The sequence below is a fragment of the Corythoichthys intestinalis genome, chromosome 5 (genome assembly GCF_030265065.1).
Source record: "Corythoichthys intestinalis isolate RoL2023-P3 chromosome 5, ASM3026506v1, whole genome shotgun sequence".
In the NCBI taxonomy this organism is placed as follows: Eukaryota; Metazoa; Chordata; class Actinopteri; order Syngnathiformes; family Syngnathidae; genus Corythoichthys; species Corythoichthys intestinalis.
Window position 1 is genome coordinate 19,854,302 of NC_080399.1, and position 18,119 is coordinate 19,872,420.

Consider the following 18,119-nt stretch of genomic DNA (forward strand, 5'->3'; position numbering starts at 1 on the left):
ATCATCGTTAACTTTAATAAGCAACTCCAGTGCACTGTCTGACCAAGAAAAGCAGCAGGAGGGAGAGTGAGAAGACTACGTGATCGGATTGGGACAGCTCATCTCCATATTTTAAATTTATTTACCTTTTTTTTTTTTTTTTTATTGAAAAGAAATCCACTATGGACTGAGGGCAGGAAGTTTGAAGCGCGAAATAGTGAGGGATCACTGTACAGTACTTGATACAAAGACACGTGATAAGCGTTTGTGACAAATTTTCTGATCCGCATTGATGTTACCTGTGCTGCAGGTGGTGACTACATCAAAATCTTGTTGAGACAGGAATTAAAAGCTGTTTTTGAGTATAATACTTGACTCGTTGGCATTTTCCATTGCGTTTCCTTATTAAAATGCTCCAGAATGTAACTGCTGCATTCTTTTTGAATAATCCTATTAATGTTTCCAGAGGCTTTATGTGTTAGCAGTTCATTTTGACTTCAGAATTGAAGGTTTTAATAGGTTCCATTAAACTGTCAAAAACAAAATAAAGCAACAAACAAACAAAAAAATTGAAATTTGAATTGGCTGAATGAAAACCACCAGTCTGCTTTCCCTCAAACAGCAGCCTTTGGGCGATGAACCATATCCTCAACTGCTCAGGGTGTGGTTTGAGGAACAAAGTGCTGTTGTCCTCTTCATTTTTGGGGGGCTGCTCCACACAAGTCAGCCAACCTTTCCAAACTGCTCAGTGACATTATATGCCCACCACCCTGAGGTCAAAGTCTGTTTAGCCGGCCGCCCTCAGAGGCGAGCCTAATCATGCATTCCAGTGACCGCTGTGCAGCGGCATTATTTCCGTCCTCTCAGGGCAGTCGTGCAGCTGGGCGACCGCCGTCTTCCCGCTTTCTGTGTTACTGCGTGGGTGAATGTCAAGCAAGGCAGTCATTGAGGAAGGCGACGCAAAGGATTGAGGAGGAATTGCTGGCTAAAGCAGTCCTAGAGGTGCCCTTGGCTCCATTTAGTGTTTGTTCCAGGAGAGTGGAGGCACAGCGGGCAGGTCGACACAGTAAATGCAGACTGGCTTGGAATGGGCAAGAGTGTCTCTCTGCTTATGCACTGTCTATCACTGCAGCCTCCTTCCAGTAAGACCTGTGGCCAGTTCAAAGCTTTGCCAACCACCTGCATGCGAGTTGAGGTAAATGAACGGTTTGGAGTTTGTTGCAGGTGGAGTAGTTCATCATTACAGTAATCCCTCTTGAGAGATGTTCTCTTGCCGAACCCTCCTACTCACATCCTCGTCTTTTCGCTCAGGCTGACACATAAAACATGTTTTCGGAAATATCTGCTGTTATTTTTAGAATGGATGGCATGACACAATAAAGACTACACTCTCCTGGGTTCATCACAGTAATGCATTCTCTACTGCCGTTTGGATCGTTGCGTTTACGCTGACCCCTCTTGGCCTCTTTAAGTGCATTTTGCTTCTAGTTGACAAGAAATGGATGGACTGCAGAATGAAAGTGGAAACCAGAAAGGTAGTCATTAAAATGTAAACGTACGTAATAAAGTGTGTTTAAAAGAATAATGTACAAAGTTTTTTTGTTCTTTTCAAAGCCTTAATAGCCACATAGCTCACTGCACATTGCACCACGGCTAGTTTGTGCTTCACTATGGTCAGCCGCCTGCAGTTTTCTTTAGAACATACTTAATAACTTATACTGCTTTCTGTAATGCCCAAAATATTCCGATCAAACATCATGTTCCTTCTATAGTATACTACTATGTTTACCAATGCCTAACCATTGCCAACCACCATCTGATATCCTGTTAGCTTGATGGCTAATAGCAGCGTGATGGAAAATACCAGTAGATATCTGACAGGCAAGTAAGGTTCTGTTTGGTGTTGGAAACAGGATGGTATAAACTCACAATGATGAGTAGGGTTGGGCAGCGTTTGAATTTGAACGGTTCCGGTTCCGATTTCACGTTTCGATTCCGGTTCCAAACAATTATCGATTCCTATTCTATTAATTAGCAGCGTAAAAAAAAAAAAATTGCATAGTTTATAATAATTTCTTAACTTCTTGATTATTTTTTAAAATTATGTAAACTTTCAATTAACTTTGCTATGAATTTTTCACAGGGCTATTTTTAACTTGTATATAAATATTAGGGCTGTCAAACGATTACAATTTTTAATCAAGTTAATCACAGCTTAAAAATTAATTAATCATAATTAATCACAATTCAACCCATCTCTAAAATATGCCATATTTTTCTGTAAATTATTGTTGGAATGGAAAGATAAGACACAAGACGGATATATACATACAACATACTGTACATAAGTACTGTATTTGTTTATTATAACAATAAATCCACAAGATGGCATTAACATAATTAACATTCTTTCTGTTAAAGGGATCCGCGGATAGAAAGACTTGTAGTTCTTAAAAGATAAATGTTAGTACAAGTTATAGTAATTTTTCTATTAAAACCCCTCTTAATGTTTTCGTTTTAATAAAATGTGTAACCTTTTCAATAAAAAGTTGCTATTTTGAGATTGAAGTGCTTTTCTTTTTCATTCATTCATTCATTTTTCTTTTTGTGAACATTATTTTTTTTGAGAGACAGGAATATTATTTTTGTTGTGCTTTCACTAAATGATACCTATGTTTGTTGTGAAGGAGTTGCCGAAGCGTATGCCATTAAATGGCGCGGTCCAATGAACGTCTGTGTCTACTCGCCTTTATAACATATATTAAATCTCTGAACATATCTTACCCAAAATACAACAAGAGACACATTATTGCCACTAAAAGAAAGTAAACTTACAGAAATATGTGTGGAGCACAAATAGTACAATGCAACAGCATAAAAGTCTCACAACTACTAATTCTCCCACTATTAGGAGGAATAACATTAGTATGGAACGGTGCTGCCCCCAAGTGGCTGGTGGCATTCTCTTCATTCTCAATGTGCAAAAACAGCGTCATAGTAATCTGTTTGAGGCAATGCGTGAGCGGGTCGTTCCACGCATGCGTTAAATGCGTCAGATATTTTAACGTGATTAATTTAAAAAATTAATTACCGCCCGTTAACGCGATAAATTTGACAGCACTAATAAATATCAGTCTTTGAACTTAAATATGATGAAGTTTCTTTCCACAGGAGTGCACTGTCACAAAGATGTTTACTTTTCATAAGCTCACGGAGAAAATACTTACACATATTCTTTTGCCTATGTTTTAAAGGGTCTTATGCTGCATGCCTTTTTACATGGTTTTACATTAGTACATCCACTAATGGGCTAACCTGGTGCAGAATATCAAACAAACATACATACATACAAACAAACAAACAAACAAAACATTACACGGTACAGTATAAAATCAGAGACAGTTTTTTGTCGAGGAAAATGATCATATCTGCCTTCTCAGGCAGTAAACCTGAGCGTTCTGGATAAATAGTGTCTCCTGCAGTGGAGAACACACGTTCACTGGGTGTAGATTAAGCTTGAACGCATAACAGCTGTTGGCTGGTGCTCACAGCAGAGTAGATAGATAAATGTCATGCATCACTAGTGACGTACGTGAAAAAAAAAAAACGTAATGATGCACTTTGACACAATGGCGTATTAGGGCCAAATTAATAAATTTTAAAAAAGGACTACTAGATTAGTCGTACTATTGCTACGAGAAATTGGCAAATATGTAGGGGTAAGGTAGCTGTGAGCCGCTACAACTTTACATTCATGTACCTTAGCTGGGAACTACGACGAAGCATTAGTATACATTTTTCTATTGATTATAATTTGATGTAGATGAGGCAAAAAAATGAGGCTTTCCTTATTTGTAAAACCGATTCGAAAACAAAAGATGCTTTTAATACTGTTGATTTTATTGGAGGCGGCAACGCGCTAAAGTAAGTAGCTGCTTATAAAGCTACATTAGCCCGACGTAATAATACGACTTATTCTCATACTATTCCATCCACCCATCCGTCCGTCTGTCCACCCGCCCAGTCCGTCCGCCCGCCCGTCCGTCCGTCCGTCCGTCCATCCATCCATCCATCCATCCATCCAGGGTCAGATCGCAGCAGAAGGCAGACGTAATTTATTGGTTTACATGCCTGGTTCTGACTGGTTAGAGGACCGGCGCGGCATACAGCACTTGTACTCCATGAAGCCGGAGGTGTTTAATCATACTGGTCATCCAGCCATCTTTGCATGATATAGCTTCGTTGCAAATGTTGCACTGAGCTGACTGGTCATTTTGTTTTGTGAAGTTTAGCCAAACTTTTGAGCGCTGTCGCGGTGTCCATGGTTGAAATAAAGTTGCAAAGCACAAACACACACTTCATGTGGCTTCTTCTTCGTGGTGTTCGGCAGCTATTTTTTCCGGTCGGCGGTCAAGGGATCGAAACTTGGAATCGAAATTTAAAAAATCGTACGGTTGCAGGAGAACCGGAGTGTTAGTCCCGGTTCCTATCGATGCTCGATGCCCAACTCTAATGATGAGTGAGTAAAGTTCTGGATCATTAACAGTGTAACAATGTAAACTACCATAAGTGTAATTGAAAGATAGAGTTGTTTGCAATATAGTACTGTGATATACTGCAATAATTAGACTACAATTTTGCATCCAATAGTCTGAGTGACATTTGTCACTATTACTTATTACAAAATGCTGGCAACCTCTAACCCAATATGATAGAAGTAATAGTCTTTAGGGGTGCAATGGTACACAAAAATCTCGGTTCGGTACGTACCTCGGTTTTGAGGTCACGGTTCGTTTCATTTTCGGTACAGTAAGAAAACAAAATGCAAAATATAAATGTGCTAGTTGTTTATTACACACCTTTGTGCTTTCAACAATAGGAACATTAGCCAATACAAAGCTAGAATTCTGCTCAAAAAGTAGCGGGTATTTAAAGATAATCCAACAACAATTTGCCTTTCAGACCCCGCGTATTGGTCAGCTTTCTTTCTGAAAGAAAGAAGAAAAAAGAAGTCCTGCGCTAAAGAGAAAAGCAATCCTAATGACAAAGATTTTTACATGTATTTTACAAATGAAATGCCTCAATGAATCATTTTTTTTCTTATGAACGGTTTTCAAAAGCTTTATTGGTGGATTTTCTCAAGCTAAAGCGCCACACAGAAATTGATAAATTTAATTGTGTATTATTCTTATTATTTAATTACAGATGTTTTAGCTCATTTCAATTAATTTTATTTAAATGGGCTATTATTTATTTTATTATGTGTTTATATTTTACAAATGTGATGTAGTATTCATTTATATTGTATATTTTATGTTGTATAACCTTAGTTCCTATGTGAATATTAGCTCCTACTAGTTTTGTTGTGGTAGGAGGGTTTTGTATTGAACACGGGGCCGTGTTGGTTATTATTATAGCAGAGAGGACAGCAGTAAATCAACAAAGACAAGTCAACTACCACTCAAGAGATCTGATGGACTCAAAAAGTAGGTTACGCTTGCTTATTAGTTTGATCCACAGTATTTTTATACGAGTGACTTCCGGTCTACCCGATCCTAGCTACTGGTAGAAATATTGACGCAGGAGGGTTGCGTCTCACGTCAAATAATAAACTCTGCTGTTTTTTTTCGCGTGCGTCGTGTTGTGACTGGTGTGCATTGGCTGATTGACTTTAACGCCCACGTTTCACTGCGTTCTTGCGGCGGCCACGTTGTCGCGCCGCTGACGTTTCTGGGTTATACTGTCGTACCGTGTTGGTCCTCATTATAGTAGAGAAGACGGAGTAAATATAATCTACACAAAGAAACTATAACCTGATCGACTCACAGCCTCGAAAAGTAAGGGTTATATTACGTCATAAACTCGTTCGGTACGCCTCCGTTCTGAACCGAGCACCACGTACCGAAACGGTTCAATACAAATACATGTACCGTTACACCCTTAACAGTCTCACATGACCCTAACCAACAAAATACCATAATGGTCAAATAAATCAATTTGCTTGTTAGCAGGTAACTGCGTGGTTCCTGGAGAATCTGCAGTGTTATTCTTTTTCAGTTGGTTCATGGTTGGATTGATCGATAGAAATAACTTGAACTATTTTCTCCTGAAAAACGTTGCTGTGACCATTATATTTGTGATGTCATGAAAACTAGACACGTGGTTTAACAGAAATTTATTTAGTTTATGGTGCATGTTCGTGACAAAAAGCTTCTTCCTGTTGAAAAAAACCTAAGCGGCATTCTCTTTTTAGTACAAAGCCCCTGTGCTGTAAATAGCGGTAGAGGCAGAAGCAATGTGTGAGAAAAGGTTTGTTGCAAAGCCCAGAGTATCTGGACTCTCAAGCTGTGCTGCGGGGCACCTGTTCTAAATGCAAAATGGGCGAGCCTGTGTCTGGTGCCGCGTTGGCAGCTTGCTTCCGTGAGGACGCGGGAATGATGGGAGGCGCAGGTACTGAGGACGAAGTAAGACCACATCGGATAGTGTGAGATTAGAAGTGTAGCGGAGGGATGGAAATTGCTTCCTGAGTGTTACCATTAAAGCACCCTGAAGACATGCGATTAGGCTGGAGCCCAAAGCCTCGCCTTCTTACAGTGAGCCTGAAACTATGGGTTAGCTGAAACTTGTCCCAATAGCCTGTAAACTAATATGTATGGCAACATTCAATGTAATCGCACAGGAAATAGTCCTTTCCAAGCAGTAGTATCACCCCACACAGGGGTTGTAAAAAGCAGGTGGCAAACTCCTGCCAATAGACCATTAAAGTCTTGCTCAGTAGAGACCCATTGATCAGGCGTGGTGGGAGGGAGTGATTGTAGTGACTGTACTTACATTAGCCTGTACACAGAGATGGAAAGGGTCAGGGATTTTGAGATTGGGGCAATGAAGAAAAGCTGAAACCGATCAGAATATTTATGTAGAACAACACAACCGTCCATCCCTGTACAGGATGAAGGGCCTGGCAGAGTTATGCAGAAATGCAAGATACACCCTGACCTGGACTGATTGCCAGTCAATCACTGGACAGCAGAGATTAGTCCATTGATTTGAATGAGCTTTGTGAACCAATGCACTACACAATCAATTACAACCTTTGACGAACATCCATGATCTTATGATGCTTGGCGCTGGCATTTTGCCTGGATACAGCAGTGGAGCTTCAATACCTCGCTCTGTCATCTACAGTATTTCTTGCGTGTAACCACCATCTATTGTTCCTGCACCAGATTCCTTCGTTTCACTCTCATCACTCAAACTCAATAAAAAATGCCTCCACCCGTTGACCCTGTTAAGTCCCATTCGAGCCAAACCCCCTCCCCTTCTCAACCTGCTGATGAAAGTCAACCTCTCATAGATCAAAAGCATGTGGCTGCCAAGCTGGGGTGCCGCCCAATACTAGTGGCCCACCCCCTCTCCTCATCAACCTTCACACAGTGTAGACACGCCCTGACACCTGCTCCCGCTGCGCTTGTTTCTCTAATGTCAGAGTACTCTAGGTTTGTTAAACACATGGTGTGGCAACAGGCTGAACTGAGCATATTGTTTAACTTGATGTGATAGTCCTTTGTGGCTCGCAGTGTTTCAAATCGTGTTGAAGCATCGATTAGGCTAAAGAAATAAACAGGAATTTTCCCTCTTCGTGCGAATAGTGGTCATTTGCATTTAGGTTTTAAGCAGGATCTGTTGACGCAGCAGATTATTGCATGCCAAACTCCTGTTGCAATAACCGTACCATCTGTTCGATCTTCACCAATGACACTGGAATGACACTGCGCTGAAAATTTAAATATACAGTGGGCCAAATAAGTATTTAGTCAACCACCAATTGTGCAAGTTCTCATACTTGAAAAGATTAAAGAGGCCTGTAATTGTGAACATGGGTAAACCTCAACCATGAGAGACAGAATGTGGAGAAAAAAATACAGAAATCACATTGTTTGATTTTTAAAGAATTTATTTCCAAATTAGAGTGGAAAATAAGTATTTGGTCACAAACAAGCAAGATTTCTGGCTGTCAAAGAGGTCTAACTTCTTCTAGCAAGGTCTAACGAGGTCTAACTAGGCTCCACTCGTTACCTGTATTAATGGCACCTCTTTTAACTTATTATCGGTGTAAAAGACACACTCCAAGCTCCACTATGGCCAAGACCAAAGAGCAGTCGAAGGACACCAGAGACAAAATTGTAGACCTGCACCAGGCCGGGAATACTGAATCTGCAATAGGTAAAACGCTTGGTGTAAAGAAATCAACTGTCGGAGCAATTATTAGAAAATGGAAGACATACAAGACCACTGATAATCTCCCTCGATCTGGGGCTCCATGCAAGATCTCACCCAGTGGCGTCAAAATGATAACAAGAACGGTGAGCAAAAATCCCAGAACCACACGGGGGGACGTAGTGAATGACCTACAGAGAGCTGGGACCACCTTAACAAAGGCTACTATTGCTAACACAATGCGCTGCCAGGGACTCAAATCCTGCACTGCCAGACGTGTCCCCCTGCTGAAGAAAGTACACGTCCAGGCCCGTCTGTGGTTTGCTAGAGAGCATTTGGATGATCCAGATGAGGACTGGGAGAATGTGTTATGGTCAGATGAAACCAAAATAGAACTTTTTGGTAGAAACACAGGTTCTCTTATTTGGAGGAAAAAGAATACTGAATTGCACCATACCCACTGTGAAGCATGGGGGTGGAAACATCATGCTTTGGGGCTGTATTTCTGCAAAGGAACCAGGACGACTGATCTTTGTAAAGGAAAGAATGAATGGAGCCATGTATTGAGAGATTATGAGTGAAAATCTCCTTCCATCAGCAAGGGCATTGAAGATGAGACGTGACTGGGTCTTTCAGCATGACAATGATCCCAAACACACACCCAGGGCAACAAAGGAGTGGCTTCGTAAGAAGCATTTCAAGGTCCCGAAGTGGCCTAGCCAGTCTCCAGATCTTATCTGTGGAGGGAGTTGAAAGTCCGTGTTGCACAATGACAGCCCCAAAACATTACTGCTCTAGAGGAGATCTGCATGGAGGAATGGGCCAAAATACCAGCAACAGTGTGTGAAAAGTTTGTGAAGAGTTACAGAAAGCGTTTGGCCTCCGTTATTGCCAACAAAGGGTACATAACAAAGTATTGAGATGAACTTTTGGTATTGACCAAATACTTATTTTCCACCATGATTTGCAAATAAATTCTTTAAAAATCAAACAATGTGATTTAATTTTTTTCCACATTCTGTCTCTCATGGTTGAGGTTTCCCCATGTTGACAATTACAGGCCTCTCTAATATTTTCGAGTGGGAGAACTTGCACAATTAGTGGTTGACTACTTATTTGCCCCACTGTATATATAACTGGCTACAGTTCACTCTCTCTGGTCCAATTTGTAACCTTGTCCATACCAGTTAGGTTCCCTGCTAAAAAAAAAAAATGCACATTTGAGAAAAATATCTTAGTTATACAGTACATGCTAAATCAATGATGTGTTTGGTTAATCATCTGATCACGCTACCTGAATTGCTTTTTTTTTTCAAACTGAGGTTGAATTGTTTCCTCACAGTGATCAAATGGTGTATGAGTTTGGATCACATTGACAGGGTTTGTACCTTAGTTCAACTTCATATTTCTCTGGATCCTGGACTTTAACTAAATTGAGTAACCCTAATCATAAACCAATGAACTGTAACGCTAACAAGTTTTGTGAAAATCTGTTGAACAGCATTTGTGTAAAACAAATGTTAATCCATGTTTCGAGGTTTAACATACTGTACTTTGCTCCCATGCATTTCAGCGACAGAGAATACACATTTTGCTTTTAAGCCACATTTGTCTAACACTCCAAACTGCTTGACCGTTCTGTCGCAACTGGTTACGTCGTTCGATGTGCGGCGGGCTTGACTCTTAACTACTGGATGAAAGCATAACTCTTGTGATCTTCACCAATGTGTGTTTTTCTGTTTTATTATTGCAATTGTGTTAATATGCTCCTTTCACCATCTGCACGTAAAGCTGCCATGCAGGCTTCCTGGAGCGCCTATGTGTGCTGGGGCATCTTGCATGCATCTCGTGGCTGGAAGCGAACGCGTTGATGTGATGGCTTCTGAGAAATGCATCATTTATTGATGTCTCCATTAAAGTAGCATAGAAGTCGGAATAGATTTGGGAAAGCAGAACATGGTGCGCTGTTGGGAATAGCAGCCTACAATCTCACTACACTGTAAAGGATGACCTGTCCACTTCTGATCCGAGACCCATTTGACCCATTCTTCTCAGTTTTATATGCTTCCAACACAATAACAAGGTGTTTGATCTCAACCATCAAATATTGACGGGAGCTATTACACTTTTTGACAAAAACAATAGACAAATATTCTTTTAGAGCCCTTTGAGGATTATTCACATTGATTTCTCATTTATGAATTCATATTATTCCACAGTCATATTCAAAAGCATATTTAATATTCATAGCCAGTGAAATACAAACAGAAAATGCGATGGCATTTTTCCACGAAAAACGTCATTTCACATCAGCAACAATATCTTTGAGCATCGCTTTGTTATGTGTCGTAGTCAATTAGATATTTTCCGTAATTATGTCCTTCTATGTGTTCAATAATGGATGGAGAACATTAAGTTTGAATACAGTCACAGATGCAGATAATTTCCATTGTGATCTAACACGGCTATGCTTCCACGGAGAGTCACGCAAGCTCACGTGACTGTATTATATACTTGAAACAAAATAGCTGCAACAGTACAAACTGCAATGAACAGTTGTGTAATGTATTTTGTATTCATCTGAATAAAAGAAAGTCTACCAATTAATCATTAGTGCTTTTTGTAACAAAGGTGAATATCTGACGAATAATGCGTGCTGTCAGCTTAGCTCACTAGAGATCATTACAGACAGTATCAAAGGATTAACTGTGTTCATGGGTGGCTTGTTTTGCCATATTTTTTGTGCACGAAAATTTTTCTGGTAAGAGAAGCTTGGCGTAAATGGACTCATGTTCTAAGCAGAAGTGTGTCAGTCAAAATCAGAATCATCTTTGAATTGACCAAGAATGCTTCTAGAGTCACTTCAGTAATATTGCACAAAAGCAGTATAGATGAATGTAGTGCACAATTAATCCATTAACACGAGTATTTAATTAGAAAAAGATTCAAATAAAATTTTGCTGCTTTGAGTATTCATTTAATTAAAGTGGTGTTGTAATTAGGGCTGTCAAACGATTGAAATTTTTAATCGAGTTAATTACAGCTTAAAAATTAATTAATCGAAATTAATCGCAATTCACACCATCTATAAAATATGCCATATTTTTCTGTAAATTATTGTTGGAATGGAAAGATAAGACACAAGATGGATATATACATTCAACATACGGTACATACGTATTGTATTTGTTTATTATAAAAATAAATCAACAATATGGCATTAACATTATTAACATTCTGTTAAAGTGATCCATGGATAGTAAGAGATGTAGTTCTTAAAAGATAAATGTTAGTACAAGTTATAGAAATTTTATATTAAAACCCCTCTTAATGTTTTCGTTTTAATAAAATTTGTAAAATCTTCAATCAAAAAATAAACTGGTAGCCTGCCATTGTTGATGTCAATAATTACACAATGCTCATGGGTGCTTAAGCCCATAAAATCAGCTGCACGCAAGCGCCAGCAGAGGGCGACAAAACTCCAAAAAACAAGTGGACATTGCACTGTGCTGTCATTTTAATCTGTTTGAGCGGGGCATGTGCGTTAATTGCGTCAAATATTTTAACGTGATTAATTTTAAAAAATTAATTACAGCCCGTTAATTGATAATTTTGACAGCCCTAGTTGTAATGTTTTTTTTTGTTTTGTTTTGTTTTGTTTTTTTAAGTGTTTACATTGAGTTTTACTGATTTGGCTGGAAAACACCTCCCTCTAGTGGCAACAGTGAATATGACATAACGCATTTCACATGGCTGAATCTAGCTGGTCCCTGTTAAGACCAACATAAGCTAATTTTTTTGTCTGAGCTAACTGTTTTAATGCGTTTGTGATTTAGTTTATGGTTTATTTACATGTTTTTGTGGGAGTATGTGTTTGAACCATTTGTTAACAGCATTGTTAAAAAAAATAGTTTTATTGTAGCATTTAAGCTAGTGAACTTTTCCTATGTAAGTTAGCCAATTGTTCTTTTGTTGTACTTGGATCCTCATTTATTTATTTATTTATCTATTTATTTTTTATACTGTTTGAGGCTCAGCTCAGGTATTTTAATTTTTTATGTTCCTTATCCGTTACTCGATTATTCGAACTAACTAGTTCATCGATTAATCGACTACTAAAGTAAACGATAGCTGCAGCCCGAGATGAGTGTTTCCCAACCCTTTTTGAACTGAGGCACACTTTTTGCATTGGAAAAATCTCAAAGCACACTATCATGACCCTAAAATTTTAAACTCTATAGCCTATGTAACAATATAAAGTCATTCTAATCAAAGTTTTATCAACAGAAACCAAACTAACACAAAAAATATAGTATTTAAATATCTAATTCTCCATTTTCTACTCACTTATACCCCTTTGCCACTGGCCAAAAAACCCGTGTCAACCCACTAACAATCGGCTTTTGGTGGCAGCGACCCGCCTCGACCCGTGTCAATCAACCCGCCAAGCGACCCGCGTTAAAATCACCTCGGCTCTGATCGTCATGCAGTGTGAAAGCAAAACCCCAGGTCAACAGTCAACACCCTAATTTACGTGGTGAGGTAGGCTCTTACGTGATGCGTCATAACCATTTCGACCATTTTGAGGGCAGTAAAAATCATGAAAACAGAGAACACAAACGGATAGGAGGCTTCCATGTTGCTCTGCATTGTTTACTTCCTTGAACTGAATGAATTCGGTCGCACTTGTGTCGACGCGCATCTTAGCGTGGTGACGTCACGTAAACTTACGCATGGCTGAGGAGGGGTGGGGGGTTAGACGGGTGGGAAAAAAAAAAAAAAGACACCGCTTTTTTTTTTGTCAATGGGAAAGGTGCCAGATGCCAATTGCTAATGGGTTGCATCGGCTTGGAAAAAACACGCGTTGACCCACTAGTTTCAGTGGGAAAGGGGCATTAGTGTGAAACCTGGGCATGTTTGGATGAACACGGAGCTGAGATCTTGGCATGAATAGAAGAAAACAAACACAAACAACAGATCTCAGTCTGATTAGCCAGTCAATTCTGAACAACTTCCAGTTCACTGAGCGTAAAAATTTGGGATATCTTGATCGCATATTTTTGCGTCCGTATTTTGACAATGCCCCTGTATTTCTGGATTATGTTGTTACCTTTTAGCCCTTATAAAGTAAAAAAATATATAATAAACCTTTTATTTTTTTAATTAAAAACCGATCCTTTTCACCGATTCTAATCCTCTCTAAAGCATTGCGCATTCGGCCAGATTACATGATCGGACTGTTTTCTCCCAATGTTACTTACAGTTTTGTGTTCACACAGACCTTATGTTGCCTGTGAAAACAAACAACTTTCAGTTCATGTAATGTAAAAATAAGCAACAAAATGACTTTAATCTTGTACTTTTACATTGTATGACTTCTTAGCTCTCACGGCACATTGGTTGGGAAACCCTGGTGTAGATGTTTGATAAATGGATGAAGAGTCTCAGTGGAATGTTTTAATTTGAAATCTAAGTTTCAGATTTGTCTCTCTTCTTATTTTGTAACATAGGTTCTTCCAGGGAAGTGAAAGCTCCCGCTGGGGTCTCGGAGCAAATCGTCCGCAAGCTGAGAGGAAAGAATGAGTTCACCATGCTGGTGACCCTCAAGCAAGAGCGCCTCAACTCGGGGGTGATCCTCTCCATCCATCAGTCGGAGAACAGGTTGGCATCAGCCTTTCTCACAAATGTTACACTGTTAAAATTGTAGCTTGTGTCAGCGCAATGTTGATTAAATCTTTAATATCTTCATTTGCCGGTCCTTTTTCGAGGTTTTACACGGCAGGCAAGTAAACAGAACAAATCATCTTGTATGCTAATGTATTATTCACAGTCCATCAATGAGCGGAGCTCGCTATCGTGCACAGAAAACTGATGAGACCTTAACCGCAGTTAGTGGCCCGATGTTTCCCATTAGTTTGAGCTATCTGAGCCGTTGGATGATCACAAGACCAATCCAGCATAATGCCCTGATTGAACAGTTTGTACATTAAAGTCAGTCCTGAGAAGAGAGAACTCCCCGGGATGTTAATGACCTTCGCCACCGATTAGCCTTCCTGGAAAAATTTGCATGCCGCAAAGCAGTGACTCATTTGTCGTCATCCGTGCATGCATGACTTGATAAGAGTAAATAACTGTGAGAAATTATCAGTGTTTTTAGATTCTGTTGAAACACGAGGTGATGTTTATTGATGCTCGCATAAATGATCAGCGCCATTGTTTTGTTGATGCTGCACTTAACTACCATGTTGTTATACTCTGCTTCACGACTGTTGATTAAAAATTTAATCGCTTGCCAATCAGAACTGTGCTGAGAGCGAATCCTTGATTTGTTCTGTTGTGTGACGTTTTCCCTTCCTGACAGGTACCTGGAGCTGGAAAGCAGTGGCCAGCGCAGTGAGGTGCGCCTCCACTACCGCACCAAAGGCCTCCAGGCCCATACTGAGGTGTTTCCCTACAGCCTGGCTGACGACCAGTGGCACAAAGTCTCTGTTGCCGTCAGTGCCTCTCATGTCATCCTACACGTGGACTGCAATAGGTAACGATATTTTGCCTAAGAATTAACCCAAAACATGGTGACCTCGTGTTTATCATATCTGATTCACAGCTCTGAGGTTTTGGGTTCAAATCTCGTCCTGTTTTTGGTCTGGTTCATTCCTTCCTTTAAAGCAGGGGTCCCCAAACTACGGCCCGCGGGCCGAATAAGGCCCGCCTACACATTTGGTCCTGCCCCTTGAACAAAAAAATAAAATAAATAAATTTTTTTTCCTCAATAGTGTTATTTATTTCCAGTTTTTTTTTCTGTGAAGAACCCAGAGAGGGTTATTTGGTTATTATCGATTTAATTAATAGTGTTATTAGTAGAGATGTCCCGATCGATCGGGACCGATCACGTCATTTTCAAAGTATCGAAATCGGCAAAAAAATATCGGACATGCCTTTTTTTAATATATATATATTTTTTAATTAAATCGTTTTCTAATTGTATTTAACGTTACAGACATAATATGTTACACTCATCCAGTCTTTAGTTTAGGCTTAAGGTAGGGTTATCAAGTTTATCCCAATAACGGCGGTAATTAATTTTTTAAAAAATGTATCACGTTAAAATATTTAATGCAATTAATGCATGCACGACCCACTCACGCATTGTCGCGCTCAATCTGTAATGGCGCCGTTTTACCTATATAAAGAGCTAAAAGGCAGCGTAAAAGGAGTAGAGTGAATTTTGGCTGCCTTTGGAGCCTTTTTTTAATTGGCTAAAGCCTTACAATCCCTCTCCCTACGATCAGAAATATCGTGGGAAGTAATGTGGTGAAGCAAGGTAGTAATTGATGTTTTTCTTAACACCCTAAGTTATTTCCCAACCCAGAGAAGATATATCAATTGGTAGAACTACGCACAGTCATGGTTCCACTTCCCATCATGCATTTGGGCATGGCTACAGTATCATTTACTGAAAGCTCAACAAATACACTAGATGGCAATATTTGGTCACATTTGTCCTTTAAGAATTACAAGTCTTTCTATCCGTGGATCCCTCTCACAGAAAGAATGTTAATAATGTAAATGCCATCTTGAGGATTTATTGTCATAATAAGCAAATACAGTACTTATGTACTGTATGTTGAATGTATATATTCGTCAGAGTTTTATTCATTTTTTTCTTAATGCATTGCCAAAATGTATATGATCGGGAAAAATTATCGGGAATGATTGGAATTGAATCGGGAGCGAAAAAAGCAATCGGATCGGGAAATATCGGGATCGGCAGATACTCAAACTAAAACGATCGGGACCGGATCGGGAGCAAAAAAAACATGATCGGAACAACCCTAGTTATTATTATTTATTATATTATATTATATTATTAATAGTGTTGTTATTATTATATTATATTATATTATATTATATTATATTATATTATATTATATTACGGTATATTATATTATAATTTATTATTAGGGCTGTCAAACGATTAAAATTTTTAATCGAGTTAATTACAGCTTAAAAATTAATTAATTGAAATTAATCGCAATTCAAATTCATCTATAAAATATGCCATATTTTTCTGTAAATTATTGTTGGAATTGAAAGATAAGACAGAAGACGGATATATATATTCAACATACAGTACATAAGTACTGTATTTGTTTATTATAACAATAAATCAACAAGATAGCAATAACATTATTAACTGTTAAAGCGATCCATAGATAGAAAGACTTGTAGTTCTTAAAAGATAAATGTAAGTACAAGTTATAGAATTTGTATATTAAAACCCCTCTTAATGTTTTCATTTCAATAAAATTTGTAAAACTTTCAATCAAAAAATAAACTAGTAGCTCGCCATTGTTGATGTCAATAATTACACAATGGTGCTGAAACCCATAAAATCAGTCGCACCCAAGCGCCAGCAGAGGGCGACAAAACACCCCAAAACACAAGTAACAAGTGCACATGACACTGTGCTGTCATTTTAATTTGTTTGAGCGGGGCATGTGCGTTAAATGCGTCAAATATTTTAACGTGATTAATTTTTAAAAAATTAATTACCGCCTGTTAATGTGATAATTTTGACAGCCCTATATATTATATTGTATTATATTGTTATTATTATTATTTTTTTTATTTTATTTACTTTTGTTCCGTGAAGAATCCAGAAAGGGTTATTTGATTGTGGCTTTCTGAAAAACAATAAATTTTTACATTTAGGCACTCCTGCAATCGTCACACATTTTCTGTTGCAAACTGACCCTTGACGTCCGCGCAAGTTGATCAATTCTTCACATTTTTTCCTCTGTTTTTTTTTTTCGAGAAACGTATGAAGAAAACATCCTTCATATGTCGTAATGTCTAGAGTCAGTTCTACAAGCAGCAGTGTTTGATCGGCATGTTCTTTTTTGAAAGATTACCAGAGAAAACAGAAATAACAAGGATTGTATGCGAGGTCGTGCCTATAATGTCCCACTTCCGCGTTACGACGGCAACGTCACAGTCTAAAAATAGCATTTGTGCGGTACGCTATTGGCTAACTTGCCTAGGAAAAGTCAAAATGCTTAAATGCTTACAGACTTAAATGCTATATAATGGTTTACGGTGCGCAGCAGGTTGCTTATTTATTTATTTTTATTTCTGTCGATGTTTCTTTCAAGGCTCTGTACTGTCTTTCAATATTGTATGTACACATAATATTATCATTTGATATGAAGATTTGGTGTACAAGTATTGCCTACGTGACTCAAAATGTAACGTTCACATATTTGGATGCTAGGTCTCAGTTATAATTATTTTTTTTATTAATCATTATTTTAATATATTTTAATGAATAAATAAAATTATCAGTTAATAAAATGTTTGTTTAAAAAAAATAATTTAAAGTAATAAAAAGTAATACAATCTGGTTATGGTTTGCAAAAATACCTGATTAATTCAATAATTTCGTAGTACTCAAATTATTGCCTTATAAATAAATGGTTAAGCGTGACATGACTGCAAATTTCAAATGTGCAGTAGCGAAACTGCCGTGCGTATGCTTGGATAGAGAATTGATGGAAGTGTTTGACTCGAGAGTATTTTTGTTCACAAAGTGTTGAATGGGGCCCAATGGCGCTGTTGTTGCGTGATGATGCCAAGTACGAGCAGTTTGGTGTGAGTCAGTCATGACGTCCCTTCAGGTTAGAATTTAATGCCGCAGCAGCACTCCCTGACCACACGCTATCGCACATCACATCACTTGGTGTTTAAGTGTTGCTATTCTGAATAGCTGAACACTCACACTCTGATATTCACTAAGGGCTGGGAAGTGTTTTACCTATAACTTGGAGTCTATAAAGCAGGGAGCAATCTATTGCAGAGATAGCTTAGGCCTGTGGGAAATAACTTGGTGGGAGAAAAAAAAAAAGAAAATCCCATAGCATGAATTT

The 18,119-nt window shown here is 38.6% G+C and overlaps 1 protein-coding gene across 1 annotated transcript in view; it reads left to right on the forward strand.

The window, feature by feature from the left end:
- Nucleotides 1–18,119, forward strand: part of nell2a (neural EGFL like 2a) — a 248,309-nt gene that overhangs the window by 16,901 nt on the left and 213,289 nt on the right. The window contains exons 3-4 of the mRNA XM_057837033.1: nucleotides 13,707–13,857; nucleotides 14,558–14,731. Coding sequence (XP_057693016.1) covers nucleotides 13,707–13,857; nucleotides 14,558–14,731 — 325 coding nt within the window. The remainder of the gene's footprint in view (nucleotides 1–13,706; nucleotides 13,858–14,557; nucleotides 14,732–18,119) is intronic.